Source organism: Brassica rapa, chromosome A04 (genome assembly GCF_000309985.2).
Source record: "Brassica rapa cultivar Chiifu-401-42 chromosome A04, CAAS_Brap_v3.01, whole genome shotgun sequence".
Classification (NCBI taxonomy): domain Eukaryota; kingdom Viridiplantae; phylum Streptophyta; class Magnoliopsida; order Brassicales; family Brassicaceae; genus Brassica; species Brassica rapa.
In genome coordinates this window covers 19,709,209-19,731,735 of record NC_024798.2, presented here as the reverse complement: position 1 = coordinate 19,731,735, position 22,527 = coordinate 19,709,209, and the positions used below count along the sequence as shown (strand labels likewise).

Below are 22,527 nucleotides of genomic sequence, written 5' to 3'. Positions count from 1 at the left end.
ACCAAGTTGGTAACTGGCACATGAAGAATCCCACATGTCGTTTCCTTACGTACGAGACCACCTGATTGGTTGCCAAAACGGATGGAAGCCAGGCCCCGATTTAGACTCAATCACATATATATCTATATGGAATACCATAAAATCAGATTTAATAGTTTTTTTCTTGTTGAGGATAAAAAGAGACTAGAAATTTTCAAGTCAATTATGAAGGAAAAATAAATGGTTTGATAATATAACATAGTGAATTTTTTCCACAATGGATGCAAACAACGTGGAAATTCAAATGTTTGCTTCTACTTTTACTTTGTAGCGATCTCATATATCAACCATGCAATGAATAATAAAATACTCTCTGCCTAATGTGATTTTTCATACAACGTTAATTAATGAAAAACTAACAAACAGTTAATCATTCATGTTGTGTTCTTTCTAAAGAAGTATAGGAGGGAGGATATGGGTCACTGTTTTTCTTTTCGTTAAGACTATATGTATAAAGAAGAAATAAACTTTTAAAAAGAGTAGGAAAGACTTATCGTGAACGTGAAAAAAATTCTAACAAGCCACACTTCTTCTTTTAATGCTTAGTTCTATAACCCCATCCTATATTATATCCATGTTTTTGATAGATGCATATTTTGATATATATAATATTTTTTTCGAGAAGAAGGTAATATGTATTGAAATATACGCTTAAGATCATTACTATTTAGAATACGAGTAAGTGTTATGTTATAGAAAAATCCAGTTTTCTTTTGAACAAAAAAATCCAGTTTTCTTTTCTAATATATTTTTTCACTAAGTGTTTGCATGTGAATGAAATATTATTACAGGAGTCGAAACTCTATCAGACGTATTATTTAAGCTAAACCAGTTTTAGTGAAGTTAAACATACAGAAAATGGAAAGAAAATGGACCCGTGGTTGCTTGTTCCATATAATCATTTCATATTGATGGTTTACATGAAAAGAAAAGATCATTGATATCTAAATGGAATAAGTTGCGAGCCTTTATCTATTAGACTTACCAAACATGTGGATGAGATAATATTCTTATATTGTACTATGCAATAATTAACTTTATTTGTCCTCAAGGGATGGCTTATTAAGTTAGTTGAATTCAAAGTTAAGAAAGGAATGAGAGGAAGCATCCAAGGAAAGATAGAAGAAAAAAAACAATATAGAAACTTATTCACATAATCTTCATATGTTTTTTAGTTTTAAATGCCATAGCATAGTGACTAGTATATCAAACAATAAGTGAATAATGGAACGTAACTAAATTTCACTATTCTTTGGTTTACCGATAAAATAACATCCACTAAGCACTAAGGTTATTGTCACCAACAACAGAGTACATGCATGCATTTAAACATATTCCATAGAATATCAGACATTAGTAGTCTTAGAAAAACAATAGTCAAAGGAAACGTCAGCTTCCTAGTAGTAACTACACGAAAGCAAATTGAGACCAAACTCCAACCTTCCTCGCATTATTTTGGATAAGCTTCTCATCTATATTCCTCCTACTTCTTCTGTCCATGTGCCCTTTCTTTGTTTTCATTATCTTCATACCACGGCACCGTCTAATTGCTTATCCACACTAAAATAATCACTTTTATATGAATTTTGTTTTTTCGATTGCAGGCTAATGATTATAAAATTTCTCTGCGTTATAAGAAAAATTAATTCTCCGATATTAGAGCAGGAAAACCGGGAAACAATAAAATATTAATATAGGATACATTTGTTAAACAAGCAAACGCTTATCAAAAAAAAAACTGGTGGACTACACTCTTTTAATTATATTTTTTTTACAACAACTTTGATCTTTAGTATATATCTGTCTTTAAATTCTCCCTTACAAGTTACAAATATAATACAATTAATAAATTTGATCTTTTAACTTATAAATAGTATTTAAACTTTTTGTTAAAAAGAATAATAAATTGTCTTAAATTTTTTCTAAAGAAACATGTCTGATTTGATGTTCAAGTTTCAAATCAACCGTATACCCATTTTCAAAAAAAAAAAAATTCCTTAATGTTTTTAAAACACGCGATTATGTTCGATTCAGTGAACGTGTTAAATGTCATCACATGACATAGAGTGTTAAATAGTATAATATTCAAAACACCATGCCATGTGCCTGATTGGTTCAAATTGTAGTTGTAGATTCATAACTCATAATTAAAAAATCTTTATTATAACCCTACAAATGTGGTTTTATACGGAAACAGTTAAAAATATAACTTTAACACTAGGATCTGCTCATAACTGACAACCCATAACGCATTATTGACTTTCAAAATCAGGTAACTGCAGAAATTCCATACTATCATTCTTTTAAACGGAAGAAATACTAACGTAAAAAAATGTTTGTTTAGAAGATAATTTATTACGAGAATATATAAATGAAACGTAGAATCTCTTAATTAGGCATTTATTAAACTATAACAAGAAACAATACAAAAGCAAAAAAACGATTATCATGCACATTATCTTATCATAAATATAGGAGAGATTAAAGTATATCCCATCCTTTAAACCCCAAAAATAAGAAAAAGATTATCCTAAAATTAATCCACACACAGTCCCACGACTGGTCTGAAATAGATTAAAATATTCAATTAATTAAAAAAAAAAAAAAAGAGACGCGGTCTCTACGTTGACTTTCCCCCTTCCCTATCCATTTCTCTCTATATAAACTTCCCTCGTATACCTTCTCTACTTATCAAAACAAAAGTTTCAAACAGAAAATAAATAAACGCAAAAAGATAAAAATGGTTGATACGGATTGGAAGAGTAAGATGGTGTCATCAGAATCACCTAAGCTTTCTTCAAAGCTCCACGTCACTATCCCTTCGCCGTTCAAAGTCGTCGCCGTCTCGTCCCCCATCTCATGCTCCGCTCCAGCAGCTTGCTCCGCCTACGAGCTTTACCTCCGTCTCCCCGAGCTCAGAAGCCTCTGGTCATCACGTGACTTCCCTCGCTGGTCAAACGAGCCTATCCTCAAACCGTCTCTCCAAGCTCTGGAGATCACTTTCCGATTGGTTTTATCCGTTTGCTCCGACGCAAGACCGTACATCAACCACCGCGAATGGAACCGGCGGTTGGACTCTCTCGTCACGCATCAGATCCAGCTCATCGCATCGATCTGCGAAGAAGACGATCAATCAGCTCCGGTCTCCGATGGAAGAAGCTCTCTTAGCCTGCTACCACAGCTTGCCACGTGGCGAAAAACGGAGTCCCTAGGGAAGAAGTTTTTGTGCACGATCGATAACGAGATGCGTAGGTGCAAGTACACGCTCGGACTCGGAGAACAGAACGTCTCTAACAAACCGAATCTCCGATACGACGCCGTTTGCAAACCTAACGATCTTTACAGACTCAAGGACAATCCCTACGCGGATCACGTGGATAACGACGAGAATCAAACGCTCTACGTCCTCCACCAGATCCTCGAATCGTGGATCCACGCTTCTCTAAGCCTCCTGAACCGAATTGACGAGAATATCAATGAAGAGAAATTTGGTAAGGCGTCGAGCGATGTTTACTTGCTGGAGAGGATCTGGAGGCTGATGACGGAGATAGAAGATCTACACATCCTAATGGACCCGGAGGATTTTTTGAAACTGAAGAAGCAGTTACAAATCAAATCGACCGGTAAAAACGACGCGTTTTGCTTTAGGTCGAGAGGACTAGTGGAGATGACGAAGATGTCGAAGGATCTGAGGCAGAAGATTCCGAAGATTCTAGAGGTCGAGGTTGATCCCACGGGAGGACCGAGGCTGCAAGAGGCGGCGATGAGGATGTACGCGAGGAAGAAGGGAGAGTGCGATAAGATTCATCTGCTTCAAGGGATGCAGGCTGTGGAAGGTGCGGCAAAGAGTTTCTTCTTCGCGTATAAGCAGTTAGTTGCGGTGATGATGGGAAGCAGTCAGGTGGAGAGTGACTCGCTGAGTCAGATATTTATGGAGCCGACTTACTATCCGAGTCTTGACGCGGCAAAGACGTTTCTAGGAGAGTTCTGGGGTAACTTGGGATGAAAGGAAGGAGGGAACAAGACAATTCTTTAATACTGCTGTTTGTTTTATAAAAATTGGTGATTAGATGTAAGTTTGCTTAAGTTTTGGAACATTTGATGATTCATATATTTGAATACAATTTTTTTTTTTTTATATGATCTATGGTTTTCTTATTAGCAAATCCACATTTGAGAATTACGATACTCTTAATACAGAAATTGAGTGGTCAATTAACGAGTAACGGCTAAGCTATGATGACAAAAGTGTTGTCAAAGGGTTGTGGACACTCTTCATTGGTTGAAATGTATTCTAGGATTACTTTTTAACAAAAGAGGTATAAGACTTCCCATAAATTTAATTTGTTTAAGTTCACATCTTTTGATTTTTGCCACACCCATAAGATGTGTTATGATATACTCATCGAACTGAAGGAATAAGAATGTGGAAATAGCTCTGATTGTATGTTCAAGTATAAGTCATGTGGTATAAACTAAAAAAGAGGTTTAATGTCTATTTTGTATGAATAAGGTCATTTCCCAAATATTTAACCCATAAGATTGGAATTAATTATATGTTCAATTGCTTATGTTTTTTGTGATTTAACATGAAGAGATCAAAATGGGAGGACTTAACAAAGAATATAATGATTTCTTTTGACCAATAGCTTTTTAATTGATTCCAAACATTGGTCCCGTCGATTTCGAGAGTTTACTATTAACTTTGTTGTTATCTATTTGCAAAGAATTTTTTTTTTTTTTTTTACTTGTTAAACATAAAGCAATTGTACTAAGCTATACAAACTACAAAGTTTGACGAGAAAATGTATTATTCAATTGTTAACTACAATTGACTGATTAACTTAGTAATCTGCTCATATATCTTGATTCTTTGCATCTCTTAGATAGCCATGTATAACCATGTAAGAAAGAAAAAAAAAACAGCAATTATTACAAATCTTGATAGATATTAGACACCCTTTGCATGAAATGAAAAATATTCTAGAAACTTATCCACAGAGATATGTTTATTGTGATATGTTTTTACAATATTCAACATTTACCTTGATAAGATGCTTTGCGCATCTGACTGCAATTTCGTTGAGACAAATCTCCCAAAGAAAAGAACAATCCGTACACAAATAAACATCTTTGTCATGTATGATTGTTAATAAAACAAATCAAAGAGATGAATAAACAAAATGATAAAGAGACGTGTCACTTACACATCCAAGGTAACGAAGATTGATACCACCAATATGGAAAAAAGAGGTTTAATGTCTATTTTGTATGAATAAGGTCATTTCCCAAATATTTAAGCCATAAGATTGAAATTATATGTTCAATTGCTTATGTTTTTGTGATTTAACATGAAGAGATCAAAATGGGAGGACTTAACAAAGGATATAATGATTTCTTTTGACCAATAGCTCTTTTTATTGATTCCAAACATTGGTCCTGTCGATTTCAAGAGTTTACTATTAACTTTGTTGTTATCTATTTGCAAAGAAAAATATTTTTTTTATTTTACTTGTTAAACATAAAGCAACGGTACTAAGCTAGTACAAACTACAAAGTTTAACGAGAAAATGTATTATTCAATTGTTAACTACAATTGACTTGTTAACTACAATTGACCGATTATCTTAGTAATCTGCTCATATATCTTGATTCTTTGCATCTCTTAGATAGCCATGTATAACCATGTAAGAAAGAGAAAAAAAAACAGTAATTATTACAAATCCTGATAGACATTAGACATCCTTTGCATGAAATGAAAAATATTCTAGAAACTTATTTACAGAGACATGTTTATTGTGATATGCTTTTACAATATTCAACATTTACCTTGATAAGATGCTTTGCGCATCTGACTGCAATTTCATTGAGACAAATCTCCCGAAGAAAAGAACAATCCTTACACAAATAAACATCTTTGTCATGTATGATTGTTAATAAAACAAATCAAAGAGATGGATAAACAAAATGATAAAGAGACGTGTCACTTACACATCCAAGGTATCGAAGATTGATACCACCAATATGGAAAACTTCGGTAAGGTGATCATTTTACGAAATGACATTAACTAACTCCTTCATGAATTTTTTAATTAGCCTATTCTTGAGGTAGCTACTAAAATTTTTGGCATTGTTTTCATCAGCATTGATCTCCTGGTAAATGAAAAAGAACAATTAAGTAAATATAGTCAAAAATTATATGGGAAAAAAAATAAGCTACCAACCAGCCTAAACTCAAGTGTGCCACCTAATTTGAATTCAGTAAAGACGTTGGGTTAAGTTTTGGTTTGGATATTTTAGAAGAATCTGACTTTAGATTATGCAGAAAAATCAACAGAAATCATACTCATATAAAGAGCTTTTCACACACATTGTTAAGTGAATATGCTTGTAAGAAAAGAACATGTATCGAATATTTTTTGATCATATATGGTCTTAAGACATGACCCTTATAATTGGTATCAGGAGGAGTCATTCTCATTAAGTCCAATAGATAACTCATGTTATCACTCTCAGCAATACCATTCTACTCATGCAGCCAACTCAAACTGTTCCAAAATCTTATGCTCTTTTATGCAAAGAATATCCACATCTTTTAGCAACTATAGAAACAATAATATCAGATAATATCACAAAATATTGTATCACTTACTGTATTCATTTACCTTAGCATGAAAGTCTTTATCGCAGATTATACTCTCCTCATTGTCGAAAGAACTATATAAGAAATCATCTGATTTATCATGTTCAGGAACGCCTGGTAAGATACTCTGAAACACATAATCAAACAAGAAAGGAAACAATTCAAAACTTCATAAATTTGCATTCTCGTGTACAAGATCTCTCCAAAAACGTTACATTCCATTATGGATAAATTTTAGTGGGCTTTCATATGCACAATTTTTGTAATGGGATTTGCTTTGTTATTAGGCAGCAATCTAATATTCACAAGAGCAAATAATGTTATTACTTTCGTGAAATTTAAAACAAATTAAAAGTGTTCACGGTAATAAAATCACAACCGTGGTATATATATGATTACAGTACCATATTGTCATCTTCCTTTTTCTAAAACAAATCAAATTATCCCCAGCTGCTGAATAATAATGTCTCCAACAATCAAAACATCTCTCTTTTGTGGCATTTTCTTTAGTAGATTTTGTTATTAATCCCTCTATTATTATTGTCCATTTTCTTTAACAGTTTTTTTTAAAAAAATTGAGGAATCTAAGAAACCTTGTGAAAACTGTTAAAAGAAACAAATTATTACAAATCTAACATCTAAATCAGTATACGTCATATATTTTAAATACCACATTTTTTATTCATTCGCCCAAATGCTTGTTTGATTGGATGGTCTTCAGTTGCTGGTTTGAACGAACGGTACTCTCCTCGGATCTATTTACCTATGGAACCGTCCATATCCGAAATTCATACGCCATTCCTCACAATAAATCTTCCGATCAGGTTCCTCCTTGACCTTCTCTGTTCCTCATATTTGCCGTATTCCTCCACTGTTGGCTGGTTCTTCTCAATTTCACTCTTAATTATGAGTTTTGCTTCTCTTCAAATGGGCCATGTTCGTATGCATGTCATTGTGACTGGTCACAAGTCTTCCTTTCTTTCATATCACTAAATTTTAGAATTTATTTGACCTGCCACTTGCCAACAAACAACATTTAATCGCAGGTTGCAAACGAATAAGACTATGATCAGAATGGATCTTGGTTATAATTAGTCCTCGCTTTGTAATAGGTGATAGAACAACCTTTATTGATCAGCTGCAGGTATTCTACTGGTGCTGGTGTAATGGCGGTAGTGCATTGATTCATGGAAGTCACCAACCCAATTCACCTTACTGTGGACACTGGTTTTACTAATGGTGAAGGTACCATAAAAACTTTCATCTCTTCAAACCTTTCACTTGGACAACTGATAAGAGACAAAGTGATGATGAATTGGAAGTCAACAAGAATGAAACTAAGTCCTCAAGTTTATCGTCAGAATCCTATCTCTATTTCCTCTTTTTATTTCAATTATTTAATTAGATAATTCATAGACTAGTCTGCTCCTAGATTATAGGATCCAAGCAAGACATGTTATCTTCCATTATCGCTTCATGTTTTGTTGGGAACTTACGTTCCATTTGATTCTATATAAGAAAAGCCAAAAAGAAAAAAAAAGGCAGACTGGATTTGCCAAAAGAAACTTGTGTTGTGTTTATTAGTTTGTTCTTCACAAACTCTCTTAGCTTTGAGGAGGGGCTTTAATTGACATCAAAGTAAACTTGTGTTCTAAGGTATCAAAGGAGTGATTGGGTTCACTCCTAACAACAACTCGCTGCACAGTTTCAAGAGTTTCATGTTGATCTCTGTATGGTTGAGGCTGAGAGAGTTGGATGTGAGTATTCCAAATTCTGTATCGTAATTTATTAGTAAGTAACTTCATACATGTGTAGTCCTCGTCATCAGTTTCTGCATGCTTCATACAGTATCTAGATGTTGTCTCATTATTGATTTATAGGACCAGTTGCTTCTGATGTACCTACCAACTATCAAGCATAACAAGGACACAGTTGAGTCTAGCTGAGAAGCTAAACCCAGCTGCTCAAATGCTGTAATAAGCTTTTAAACACACAAAACGGTTTGCTGAAAACGTGGAATGTTGCGTTTGGTTTGAATGTTTAGACATTCAGTCACTCATTGTAGCTTTCACAAATTGCAATTTAGAAAGAGATAACATACTCATATTCATGAGTACAAAAGAAGTTCTTAAAGACGTTTAGTTTGTGTCAATTTTTAAACAAGATACATAATACGGTAAGTACTAATGGTTTAGCAAGTCTCTCATAACATAACCTCATTGTCATCATGTGATTCGAGAAGTATTTCATCATCGGACTCGATTGAGATGCTAAACAAAAACGTTTTGTTGACAAGAATTTTTAGAAGGAAACATTAATCATATACACTAAGACAACATACAGTTATGAATTTGACCTTTTTTTTTTTTTTTGAATTTGACCTCTTTGTGATAAAGAAATACTTATATGCGGCAACTACATATGTTTACGCGATGCTTAAACGCCATATACATGGAGATTTGTATTCTCCGTATTAGATTCGTCATATATCAAAGAAATAATGTAGTCTCTCAACATATGTAAGAAAAATATGCTGTTTATACAGCCGTATATTACAAATTTATATGTGTAGGCCGGTGTGTAGATGGGTCAATATTAAAAGGCATGCATGCACTTGTAATGTAAGTGAGCAACTTGCATACATTGTTTACATTAGTCTTTTTTTTTTTGTTCAATGTTTACATTAGTCTAACTTATCATTCCATTTCCGACTTGCCCCACCAATCAGTCTTTAGCTATCGGTCTCTATAACCTTTACATAGAGGTAGCACCATTTTAACCAATATATATTAATATTCAATTTTTTTTATATAAAAGTTTTCGCCTGCTAAGCCACTACAATAGTAGGTCACATCGATCGCTCATATAAGATTTTTTTTTTGCTTTATAAGATTTTTGATAAAACCTTATTTACGATAGTTTGTAATCAATCTCATGGTTTTATCTATTGGGACTCTTTTTCGATACAAGGTAACACGTTCATGGTTAGCTACAACTATATTTACGGCTTGACGTTTAGAGTATCCAAAACAATCCATCTCGGTTCGATTTTTCAACACGATCAGACTCATATTTATAATCAAAACAATTCTTAAATTGTACTTACTTTAAATATATATGTATAGACAAATGAACCACACGTCAATGGTCCCGTGTTATAATTATCACATGAACTCCATCCAAATTACTAGATGCATGGTCCCGTTTTAAACCTAACGATCCAGAAAAAATATTTTTAAGCTATATTATTAATTAGTAATAAGTATTTAAACCTACAAACTAGACTATCGAGATATCAGATATCCCCCATATAGTTTCACGCATGTACAAAAGACAAACAAACGACCAGCAAATGGATAGATATACGTATATAGACGTACAAGCGCCATTGGGAATTTGTCTATGAATATAATACAAAAACTTGATAGTGGAAAAAATAGTTTTGTTTTATATTATTTCATTGAAGAATATAGTAGCAGCAGCAGTGGTATTTATGCTTTTATTTAACTATATATGACCATTACTTAAAAATTATATATTTACATATAATGTCAGCCGTCATGAACACTTTTGATATTCAATATATTTGGAAAAACAATTTTATCAGCTAGCTAGTTACTAGATGATTGGGAATCTTTGTGTTTGTCACCAACTTAGGTTTAGATTCGATGCATTTACATGACATAATGGGTTACCATATATCTGTTAATTCTTAGCAGTACATTACTAATATGGATTATCCATGAACCAAAAAGACGCAGAGGGGAATAGTAGATAACACGTAATATATTTCATAGTTTATAGTGCAACTCTAAAGGCACAACAACTTTTAAAGAAAATGCACAGATGATTATAGTTTGTTATGTATTCGAATGAACTCAAAGCGTCAATAAGAGATGAAAGTACTATTAAGACAAATGTTTTCTTGTCAATGATTTATTTCTATTACTTTTGTGAATGAATGTCTAGAAACGTTTGCTCGAAATGGTGAAAACACAAAGTACAGAAGAACTGCTCCGCATTTTCTTTCAAGACACACATTATCATGTGTAGCTATTAATCCATACAAATTGGGATTTTCAAATTTTTCATCACTTTGCATGGAGGATATGTAAGGATCAGATGTCCCATTCCAAATGATTTAAGAAGAGATAATGTTTCTTTTCTCAACAATGCTGATGAATGAACGTAGCTCAAAAAGTAGAATTTGAAAAGAGAATGAAAGAAAGAGATAAATTAAAAATCTAAGCTATATACTATAGTTGATGCATAAGGATGAATAAGAACGAATATGACGAACACTGCCTTGGTTCAAAGTATGTTGATAAATGCATTTAGCTAGCGGTACATGAACCCACGTTTTAAGTAGTATATACATGATACTAATTAATTATAATAACTACAAAATAGTATATATGCACCAACGGGGTCTTGTCAAAGGGTTGACTTACGTTGTCAAAATAGTATATATGCGATGATATGTAAAATTTCTTCTTGTTTTGTTTTATATGGGAATAAATAGTTTATGTTCAAGCGTGAGATAGATCAAAGCCGCACAAAATGGTGCCATTCATAAAGGTCATCCCCCACATAAAATTGTGCGTGGATGCCTTTCTGCCTAAAATGCGTTTCTTAAACTCAAATTTAGACGTATATGATTATAATATTTTTGACATATATATGAGATTTTCTAGACAAAAGTGATTGTCTAATCTAGTTTAGTAGGGATATTAAATTCGAATAAATATTAAATTCGAATATATAGATGATGCTGATTAGGGGTGGACGAAACTATTTGTGGAGAGGTTTTATCAGAGCTTCGAATTTTAGAATAGAATTCCCGAGTACAATAGATTGATATATATCTACTTACAAAAAAGAAAAATCTATGATGCTGAGAATTCGGTTTTGAGAAATACGATTTTTTTTGTTCAATTAATTCACATTATATTTTGAATCAATCATTCTGATGTTCAATTCATTTTGAGCTACTTGTATACGTTTTGTTTTTTCATGTCATGTATTTGGATGTTTTTCGTCTATATCAAGAATCTTAAACTATTATTTCAAGGAAATTACAGAATAAACAGAAAAGAAGATGTATTGGCTTTCTGCATGAAATGAACCCAATCTGGTCTATTACAAGAGTACATCAGTACAGGACCGGACAGTAGTGGAGGACGAGACATATCGAGAAAGTCTCTTTTTCTTCCATTCTTTTCATTTTGAGATATCTTTTTTGTTGGACAAGTCTTTTCTAAAGCATCAGAACAAAATATAATTTGTTGTTTATGTGTTTATATGAAATACATTAAACAAATTAAAAATAACATCTTTATGTAAAACATATTTACAAACACATACAAGCTAAACGAAAATATTCTTTCTTTTCTGTTGAGTGATATATTATCTGTTTTGGGTTGATATGTATAGTCCAAATGGTGACTAAAAAAATGATTGGGAACAGTCAATTCCTCTTATTTTTTAAAAAATTAATATTTAATATTTTTTGTAAAAAATATTTTTTCCAATGTTTCTTGTCATCTTTTTTAATTTAAACAATCATGGAGTAAGACTATTTCTTATCAAATTCCGGATAGAACAATAAGGAACAAGTATTCCTATTATGTTGTTCCTTTTTCACTCTTTTCATTTTTGTTCATTTTATTGTCACTAGTGTGGTTTTGATTATTAGTTATAGCTTAATTTCATTAAATTTATTTTGCATGGTTAGATTCATTTCATATGCATTGTTCTCAAAAAAATTCTTATAAATTTTGTAACGAGCCTGATGTGACTATTACAAATAAAAAGGCCAGAGAATCACACAATCAAATAATGGGGTTTGATGTGATAAAAGGAAGAAAAAGTTCTCTAATTGGAAAGAACAATTACTTTTGCGCGCCAACAGTTGGAAAACTTTTAAATAATTTATCTCTTAAAAAAAGAAAGAAAAAGTATCTAAAATCAACAAGCTTTGAAAATTATTTAAATTGAAGATACAAATAAAATAAAATTGTAGTTAGAAAGCGGCGCCCTTCAAAATGGGTGGATAGCCAAGTGTGCTTTCTGTTTTATTATTACGCACAAACCACACGATAGTCATTTTCTTTATTAGCTATTTCAATCCCTATCGATTATTTCTAAAACCTTCTTCAAATTGCATTAGTGTGTAATTTACTAATTCTGTATTAGGTTTGCCTTTTAAACTTTTCCCATTTGCTTATATGTATCCTCTCACACCACATGTCCACAGCCATATTTTACAAGTTTATTGACTCACTAATTATATAACTCCTACATTATGTGATAGAGAGATCGTGGTTGATTGGTTCTGTTGTAATATGCTTGATTTGATCGGTTGATTGATTGGTTCTGTTTTATGATCTAACACAATCATAATAACTTGTATTGGCCCATAAGGTATCGACTCATCAAAGTATACCGACATCCATTTTATTTATATTAAACTTCATGAGTTATCTTGACTTCAAGATTGCCTTGACTTAATAGTTGATATAGACGAACGTGTTATATCAACATAGACTTAAAGTTAGATAAGTTGTAAAATGGTTATGAGTCCTGATTTGTACTTTCATATACTTGGATTTATATTATTTGATGTTATAATGGTTTGCATGTATCCACTTGTTATCTTTTTTGTAACTTGCCACTTGTTATCTTTAAATTAATTAAATCATACATTAACCATTATTTAACTTGAATTCACATATGTCGTAGAGCACATCTTGATTTAGTTATTGAACTCCAATACTAAAATACAGTTCACGTATAGAAAATAAAAGGTAAACTCGAACTGTCAACCTGTCATACACATGGTACATCTCAGAGGTTCTCCTTAATCTAGAGATCAAGAAAATGATTTCATACACCATTTTCTATCATCGTACAACTAAATAACACTTCATTTTACCAGCAACTAAATTATCTATAATTTCGTATATAATTCAAAAAGTTCTTAGTGTGTTCCAAAGGACGAAGGAGAAAACAAAACTTAGTAACATATGAAGCCTGATTGATAAGGGATTTTAATAATCCTGATTGATTATGGCTATTTAATATATTCCCAGTTGATTATGAATATCCAGGTCAACTTTATCGAGTAGTTAAAATTTTTGAAACATATATTTCTAAATCATTCGAAATGTTAAGAAAGTAGTTAAAAATTATTAATTATTAATTCGTAAAGTACTTAAATACTTATTTTATTTTAATTTATTTTTGCCAAAACTTACTTTATAGATTGTTGCTATATTTGTTTACTATCACTTTCTACGTTCAGTATCCGTTTGTTTTGCATTAACTATATTTATTCATTGTCTTGATCGATAACACTATTTCAACGCTTGTGATGTAGATCTTGATGATGTATTTGTGATGTTCTCATTCGTTCGATCACAACAAGAATATTAATTAGTTTTTTTCTGAAAAATTAAGATATTACAAAAACAATTATGGGTTACACTTGCACATAAAATGAGTTTACCACTAAACACATTACATATGCAAAAAGATCTGTTAGAAAGATATACAACAATATTAAGTTACAAAAAGAAAGATAAAAAGGGTGTTTTAAAAAAAGTGAAGATATTTAATTATCAGGAGGGGAAAAAGAAGTTGAGATACTTCAACAAATATTATCGAGAACGATACGTCAAATTAGCTGTGGGGCGTCAATGATCGTCAAAGAACGTTCCGACTTCCGAGTGAAACACTTGTGTGTTATGCATGTGCGATAATTAGTCACAAGTTCACAACACAACCGGACTCACGTAATAGAAACTACCTGTCCGATAAAAATGATCAAACGAAGGAAGCCAAATCCAACGATCAGGAGAAGCATCATGTTTCAAGCTTTCTTTTCCTGCATCGCACGGGATCACCGCAAGTGGCAGTTTGTAATAATAATAAAATCTCAGGACGCCGACACAAACTGAAAATGACGGTTAACGAGAATCGTCGTATAATAATTGTAGAAACCGACACTTTATACCAAAGTTAGTTCAAACATAAGCTACGATTAGTATTTTTAATTTATTATTATAGTTTAGCCAATAAAATATAGACATATATGAAGTGTTGCGACAGTAGCCAACGCAGTTGGAACTAGACTGTATCAGTTTAATATGACGCCGACTATTATCGGGATTTTAGGAATGACAACCCATTAACAGGGTTATTTATCGTGTTTTAATTAAGCACACTTGCTAATTATCTCACTTTCTCTAATCAATATTAGTTTATTATTTGTGAGTTGATTGATCTTTAATTGTCTTTATAATTTCATATAAGACAAACGGTACATGAGGATGAGGTACATTACAAGTCTTCTTAGTTCTCATACCCCATGCAAATCTCTTGGAATCCGAAGGACGTGGGCCAAGAAGTTTTAATCTTGATACATATAAAATCTTTTGGATTTGAGAATCTTAGCTCTCGTATGGTCAAAGATTTATTCAATTTCCATCGTCGTATTGTCTTATTCTTACCTCAAATACAGAAAACCAAAACTATTCTTATCATCATATGTCGCTATATGATATCTTTTGTTATTAATGATAAAAAAAATACGTTAGTATAGTTGCTCTGATAAGCATCACTTATTTTCACCGCAGTTTTTTAAATACTGATGAATCTATTACTTAGTTACTGTTCATAAGCCATATCCTTGTTTAAGTTTATAGAATTCATCATTATTTTCACTCCACTGGTAAATAATTAAATGTTACATATTAGAAAATATTATGTAAAGTTCATCCAAGTACACACCGTAGCATAATAAGCAAAACACAAATAGTTGTTTTATTGGATTTTCAGAATCGCATATGACAAAACTTAAGTAAAATAGCTGCTTATATCTTTTTTTTTGGCTTTCAAAATGGTAGGTTTCCAACCCAAAATGCTTATCAGCTTTCCAAATATGTCGTACCACTTGACCACGATTTTGTGGTTAGCTGCTTATATCTTTTCTTCGTATAAAAGTTTTATTTTCTACCACGAGCGTGTCATAACTTGCTTGTCTTTTACAATGAATACACAAAACAATCGTCAGTGACTCGTCCGGAACATACTGATCCGACCATACATTTGGTTTGCTATTAGTCTCACACACTGAACTGTGCATGTTTGCCATGCAAAATTTCGAAATTGCGCGCTGCACTCCACGTTTGATTCACTAGTCTCGAGAGTCGAGAATCTGCAAGAAACTTGTTGACTCGACGATATTTTGTGAACACCAATGCAAACCTGAAACCTCTTTCTTCAGATATTCTCTTCGATATATGAAGCAATGCATTAACCTAAGTAATAATACCAACTCGCTGTGGCAAATTGAACATAGTCTATACACTACATTGCTTATATAGATTTATTTCTTTTTAATGCAAAAAATCCCGTACCAAAACCTATAAGTTCTTCTGGACCAAATACAAAAACCGATTGCTAAATCTTTTGCATGTAGATGTTGACACTCAAACCTTACAGCTCCACCCTTAAGAGCATCTCCGATGTAAAACTCTATTTTTTCCTCCAAAATAGAATAAAAATGAAAATAGAGTAAAATTGTTTCAATTCTACTCTATTTTCCACTCTATAATAGAGTGATGAACAAAAAAAATAGATTACTCCATTTATGGAGTAAATTTCATTATAAAGTGAGATATGAAGTTGGGTTAGAACATTTCTTACTCGATATTTATTATTACTCTATTTTAGAAAAAACAATGAAGTATGGATGGAGGTGCCCTAAGATAGATCATAGAAGTATTTACCGGTAAAGTTAGCAGTCCCGGGTACTTATTTAAATTTACGGAGATCTCTTTCAAATATTGTTTTAAACCTAACTAAACCAGTTCGATGTAAATGTCTTAACCGCAGTTTTCAAGCATGACTCATAAAGTCATATAATGTTCAGTAGAAAGAAGACATATTTCTCTTGTTTTTCTACAATTTTTTTCTTGTCACAAACAAATGACTTTTATATAATTTTATCATCCTTTCTATCTATTTCATTTAAAAGGTAATTTTATATTGTTTTAAATATCAATATAACATTTATAATGAATATATAATTTAAATCAAATACATTTAAATTGATAACATTACATAAAATTTATATTCAGAATATATGTTGGTAAAAAGGAATGATATATTGAAATCATTTATTACTATATGTACGTAGAAGTAGAAAATTATATATTTAATGCAGAAAATATCAATAAATCTGATCTCACTGACTTGTCGTTAAAATGTGGCTTGGAATCATTGGTTGAAACCAGTGGTGATCATTACAAATTGAAGAATATTGAATGAAGGTCTATGATCTTATCTGATTAATTTGTTGTAAACTATTAGCCCAAAACATAAGGGGAATGTATACTCATTGTATATTTACCACACACATTTTCGTTTGTTACATGTGTTCCACACCCATTTTTACACAAACAAAACAATTAAAAACATCAAAATTTTCATGACATATTAAGTAATAAGGAAACACTTTTAGTAAACACTTTTCATAAGTACAGAAGACACAAGTTGAAGATAGGCTCTATTTTAATAATCATCCACATCATCATATTGGATTCATGAACCTCTTCTCCTTCCTCCAACTATATAAACCTCTTCTCACCCATTCTCTTCTGTCACCACTCTCATATCCATCACACCATACAGGCGAGTGAGAGTTTTAAAGACAGAACACGAAAGAGCCGACAAAAATGCCTTCTCTCGAGAACTCTGTAACTGTAATCTCAACAAACAAAGTCTTCCCTGACAAAAAGTCAACCCTCGCTGACCTCAAACTCTCCGTCTCCGATCTCCCCATGCTCTCTTGCCACTACATCCAGAAAGGTTGTCTCTTCACTCGTCCCCACCTTACTCCACACGAGCTTCTCTCTCACCTCGAACACTCTCTCTCTCTAACCCTCTCTCACTTCCCTCCTCTCGCCGGCCGCCTCTCCACCTCCGAAGACGGCCACGTCTTCCTCTCCTGCAATGACGCCGGCGCGGACATCGTTTTCGCCGAGGCGAAGTCAGTCAGCGTCAGCGACGTTATAACCGGAGGTGATGTTCCCGGCGTGGTGAAGGAGTTTTTCTCCTACGACAGGGCGGTGAGTTACGAGGGACATAACAGACCAATCCTCGCCGTTCAAGTGACGGAGCTAAACGACGGCGTTTTCATCGGATGCTCCGTTAACCACGCCGTGGTCGACGGAACGTCGTTGTGGAACTTCGTTAACACGTTCGCGGAGGTGTCTAGAGGAGCTGAGAATGTGACACGTCAGCCAGATTTTACGCGGGAGTCCGTGCTAATCTCACCGGCCGTGCTGAAAGTGCCTCGAGGTGGGCCCAAGGTGACGTTCGACGAGAACGCGCCGTTACGGGAACGGATTTTCAGTTTCACCAGGGAACAGATTCTCGAGCTGAAAGCGATGGTGAACGGCGAGAGAAACGGCGTTGAGGTGTTGGGGAAGCAGAGCAACGATAAACTTAACGGTAAACTAACGGAAATGTTGGAGAGTTTGTTAGGGAGCAACGACGCCGTTTCGAAAACAGAGAGCAAGCGGGAGATCTCGTCGTTTCAGTCTCTATGCGCTTTGCTCTGGCGCGCGATCACTCGAGCGAGGAACCTTCCGAGCGCTAAAACGACGACGTTTCGCATGGCCGTCAACGTCCGCCACCGCCTAAGCCCGAAACTGAATCCGGAGTACTTCGGAAACGCGATCCAGAGCGTTCCGACGTTCGCGACGGCGGGAGAAGTTCTGTCTCGGGATATCCGGTGGACCGCCGATCAGCTCAACCGGAGCGTGGCGGCTCACGGAGACGAGAGAATCCGAGAAGTCGTGGCGGATTGGGAGGCGAATCCGAGGTGTTTTCCGCTCGGGAATGCCGACGGAGCTTCGGTGACGATGGGGAGCTCGCCGAGGTTTCCGATGTACGAGAACGACTTCGGGTGGGGGAAGCCGGTGGCGGTTAGAAGCGGACGGGCGAATAAGTTCGACGGGAAGATCTCGGCGTTTCCGGGGAGAGATGGAAACGGGAGCGTTGATTTGGAGGTGGTCATAGCGCCGGAGACGATGGCTGGGATAGAATGCGACGGCGAGTTTATGCGGTATGTGTCAAAAGTTTGATGAAGTAACGTAACGGTTTGCTTTCCCTCTCTTTTTTTTTTTTCGTTCTAAAAAACTTAATGATGTAATAGTATAACGTAACTGTAATTTGACTGAATAAAAATGTTACAGTACACTTTTAACGCTAAAAGTTTTCGACTTGATTAAAACAAGTTCTTCAGAAGCTATTTAAAAATTGGCAAAACAAATAGTTCTCCTCACCTATGCAAAGATGTATAATCATATAATTATAAGAATCAATTTGAATTTAGCTCATCAAAGATTCTGTTGCAAAATGTGGGATAAAAAAAGAAATGAACATGAAAGCAGCACTCTACACCATCATCATCCCCATTTTCAAAAAAAACAACTCTTAATGTTGCAAGATAGAGTACTAATCTCTAGATCTACAAAGCAATGGTTTAACACTAATTTATATATTATGAGAATTGTTACAAACAATTGTTACAATCGAAAATTCTACTACATTTTTATGATATTTACGTCTGGCAATTCTATTTCCACCGTACTAAATTGTATTTTCTCCACCAGTCCACCTGGTAAAAATGACGTCTAGCGGTTCTATTTTCAACATGATAAAAATGTAATGTAATATTTTTTTTTTTTAAAAACTAGTACTTTCAACTTCATATAAAAAGGGGTATAGTATCAAATATTCATTGAAATGTAGATTCGGTTGTCTATACACAGGGAGAAAGAATCCACCATTTTTGGGAATGATATCACCAAAAAAATGCAGAAGAAAAGTTTATCCTTTCTCTCCTCTTCTCACATCATATGGAAACCCAACACGCAATTCAAGAAAAGATGGGCTTATCCAACTCCGTAATATCACTCAAATGAAAAGGGTAGATCAGTCAATTACCATACATACATAAACATAAACACATTCTTCTCTTCTTCAAACGTCAACTCGATCGCGTGTGAAGCTTTGATCCTCCGTTCGCCGGAAGTTTCTTCCAACCTACATAAGATCCTCCCTCCGTCGTCGGAAGTTTTGTTTGGTGACGGTTCCAATTTGAATCGGAGGTAATCTAGATCTCGTAGCGATTCCGATAGGTAGGGATCATGTCGGACGCTTTGATAAACGGATTGGCTGGAGCTGGTGGCGGGATCATCGCTCAGCTACTCACTTATCCTCTCCAAACTGTAACGATTTGATTTTTTTTTTCTTCTTGTGGATGATCTTCGTCGTCGTTTTGAAAGCGATGGTGTTTGTGTTTGTTGAAATTTAGGTAAATACGCGGCAACAGACGGAGCGTGATATCAAGAGGGAGAAGAGGAAGCTTGGAACCATCGAACACATGTGCCAGGTTCAGGATCAAAGGATTTGGCTGCTGCTTTTAGAGAGAGTTTTTTTTTTTTTTTTTTTTTTTTTAGTTTTAGCTCTGATTTTTTTTTTGTATTGAAAGGTTGTGAAACAAGAAGGATGGGAGCGTTTATATGGTGGATTGGCTCCCTCTCTCGCCGGAACCGCGGCGTCACAGGTTACATTTTGTTAGTTGATGTTTGAAAGAGATGAATGAAAGTTTTCTAAGTTAGTTGCTTCACTATTTTTGTGGATGAGACTAGGGTGTGTACTACTACTTCTACCAAGTGTTTCGGAACCAAGCTGAAGCTGCAGCTCTTCAACAAAGTAAGATAGGGTTTGGTGACGGATCTGTTGGGATGTTCTCTTCGCTTCTTGTGGCTGCTTTAGCCGGGTAAAGCATCAATCTTTTTATGTAGTTTTCGTCGTATATGATTAGATTTTGGTCTGTTACAATGCGGGTTGTCATTAGTTAGCTAAGCCATACATAAATGTTTTGAATGGTTGATTTCGATGCAAAGTAGCAGCACCTAGGTGCTTTAGTTCTTTCTCACAAATTTTTCATTTGACTCTCTGGAATATACGCTATGAGCGTGAAGGCTGTGGTCACATTGCTGATGCTACCATCTCATGTTCTTATATAGTGTTTTACATGTTTATTGGAGCTATCATCTCATGCTCTTACATAGTGTTGCATCTCATGCTCACATTGCTGGTGTAACTTTTACTAGAAGGTCCCATAGTCCTTGTTGTTTGATTCTAAACTTTGTCCGCCAAAGATAATTAAGCATCCATACTACAATAGTGTTAAATCTCTTTTTTTTTGTATTGACTCTACTCTCTCATTTGAAGTACGATAGCTATTTCTCTATGCAGAGCAGTTAACGTTCTAATGACGAATCCAATTTGGGTGATTGTTACACGCATGCAGGTATAAGTGGCTTCATCTACAGCACAGTAAAGTTCTTCTTACGGTTTTTAATCTATTTCTCTGTATTTTCATACAGATGTTTTATTCTTCAAAGTATTCTTTTTGCATTTAGAGTTTTTCTGGTCCTCTTTCTAATCCCCCTGGTTCTTATTGAATACTTGTATATAATGCAGACCCACAGAAAAATGCCAAAAGATCAAAAGACAGTCTCTGAGTCACCTCCGTCTGAAATAGAAGCTCTGGTTCCAGTTGAGCCGCGTCCATATGGAACCTTTAATACGGTATGAGGCAGCTTCGTATTTTTACAAACCAGAAAGAGTTGGCTCGACCTGATTGAAATATGAAACTGAAACCCTTTCATATTTTATAATCCTCTGAATACAACTTCTGTGATACATATTGAACAATGTTTCAGATTCGAGACGTTTACGATGAATCTGGAGTGACTGGCTTCTGGAAAGGTGTAATTCCGACATTGATCATGGTATGTGAACATAACCTTTTGAAGCTTCTCCTTTATAATTTGTGTTGGTGCATTTTCTAACCGTTAGATATGTTTTTTTAAAAAAATTTACAGGTAAGTAATCCATCAATGCAATTTATGTTGTACGAGACAATGCTAGCAAAGCTGAAGAAGAAACGTGCCTTGAATGCTAGCAACAACGTGACCGCTTGGGAGGTTCGGTAACATTTTGCATTCATTTGTTTTGATCAGATGTTTCTTGCTTTCCATTGCCAAATCTCCCTGTTTATACTTCTTGTATAGACATTTCTTCTTGGAGCTGTAGCTAAACTCGGAGCAACAGTCACAACATATCCTCTCTTGGTTGTAAAGTCGCGACTTCAAGCCAAACAGGTCACAACAGGAGACAAAAGACATCAGTACAAAGGTTTTTGTTTCCTCTTGTTGTTATGAGATCATTAGTAAAGGCCACAAAACTCATTTTCTAATTCTATGGATGGGGTTGAATTACAGGAACGCTGGATGCGATTCTGAAGATGATTAGATATGAAGGGCTTTACGGGTTCTACAAAGGGATGAGCACAAAGATAGTTCAGAGCGTTTTAGCTGCTGCGGTTCTGTTCATGATCAAGGAAGAGCTTGTGAAGGGAGCTAAGCTGTTGCTCTCAAACGGGACTTCTAGCAAAGTCAAGTCCAAGCTTTCTTGAAGCCCAATCAAGCTAGGATTTTAGGAATAAGATTGAAATAAATTAATAGGTTAAAATTAAGATTCCAATAATTTCTTGATTAGTTGCAATCAGGATTGTTCTTCATTTCCTGATAGATGCAAATTGATTATTGTATTTCCTGCAAGAATATTATTGGTTTGTATGATATTTATTTGGTGTTGTTCCAGAAAAATGATATTTATTTGGTGCTTTTCCTAAAATTTTTCTTTTCTTTTTGACATCTTATCTCTCTACAAGATAATTAAAAGTTAATCCTCGATAT

General features: G+C 34.3%; 3 protein-coding genes across 5 annotated transcripts; all 3 read left to right on the top strand.

Annotated features, from left to right (window-relative positions):
- The first annotated feature begins 2,528 nt into the window (after window positions 1-2,528).
- LOC103865759 (nematode resistance protein-like HSPRO2) lies at window positions 2,529-4,182 on the top strand. The gene has a single exon (XM_009143609.2). The coding sequence runs from the start codon at window positions 2,780-2,782 to the stop codon at window positions 4,043-4,045; it is 1,266 nt and encodes a 421-aa protein (XP_009141857.1). The 5' UTR covers window positions 2,529-2,779; the 3' UTR covers window positions 4,046-4,182.
- An 8,849-nt stretch (window positions 4,183-13,031) lies between these two features.
- On the top strand, window positions 13,032-19,757 carry LOC103865758 (uncharacterized acetyltransferase At3g50280). 2 transcript variants are annotated; one of them, XM_033290608.1, is made up of 2 exons: window positions 13,032-18,815; window positions 19,525-19,757. In XM_033290608.1, exons 1-2 carry the CDS (start codon window positions 17,422-17,424, stop codon window positions 19,661-19,663), a joined length of 1,533 nt encoding a protein of 510 aa, XP_033146499.1. In that variant the 5' UTR covers window positions 13,032-17,421; the 3' UTR covers window positions 19,664-19,757. The 2 variants fall into 2 exon arrangements, with proteins under 2 accessions (XP_033146499.1, XP_033146500.1); XM_033290609.1 differs by lacking the exon at window positions 19,525-19,757 and having other exon boundaries at window positions 13,046-19,038.
- On the top strand, window positions 19,744-22,462 carry LOC103865757 (peroxisomal nicotinamide adenine dinucleotide carrier). 2 transcript variants are annotated; one of them, XM_009143606.3, is made up of 10 exons: window positions 19,744-19,983; window positions 20,070-20,147; window positions 20,247-20,321; window positions 20,407-20,537; window positions 21,020-21,074; window positions 21,248-21,355; window positions 21,490-21,558; window positions 21,652-21,753; window positions 21,841-21,964; window positions 22,051-22,462. In XM_009143606.3, exons 1-10 carry the CDS (start codon window positions 19,903-19,905, stop codon window positions 22,242-22,244), a joined length of 1,017 nt encoding a protein of 338 aa, XP_009141854.2. In that variant the 5' UTR covers window positions 19,744-19,902; the 3' UTR covers window positions 22,245-22,462. The 2 variants fall into 2 exon arrangements, with proteins under 2 accessions (XP_009141854.2, XP_033146501.1); XM_033290610.1 differs by lacking the exon at window positions 21,020-21,074 and adding an exon at window positions 21,075-21,117 and having other exon boundaries at window positions 22,051-22,437.
- The last annotated feature ends 65 nt before the right edge of the window (window positions 22,463-22,527 follow it).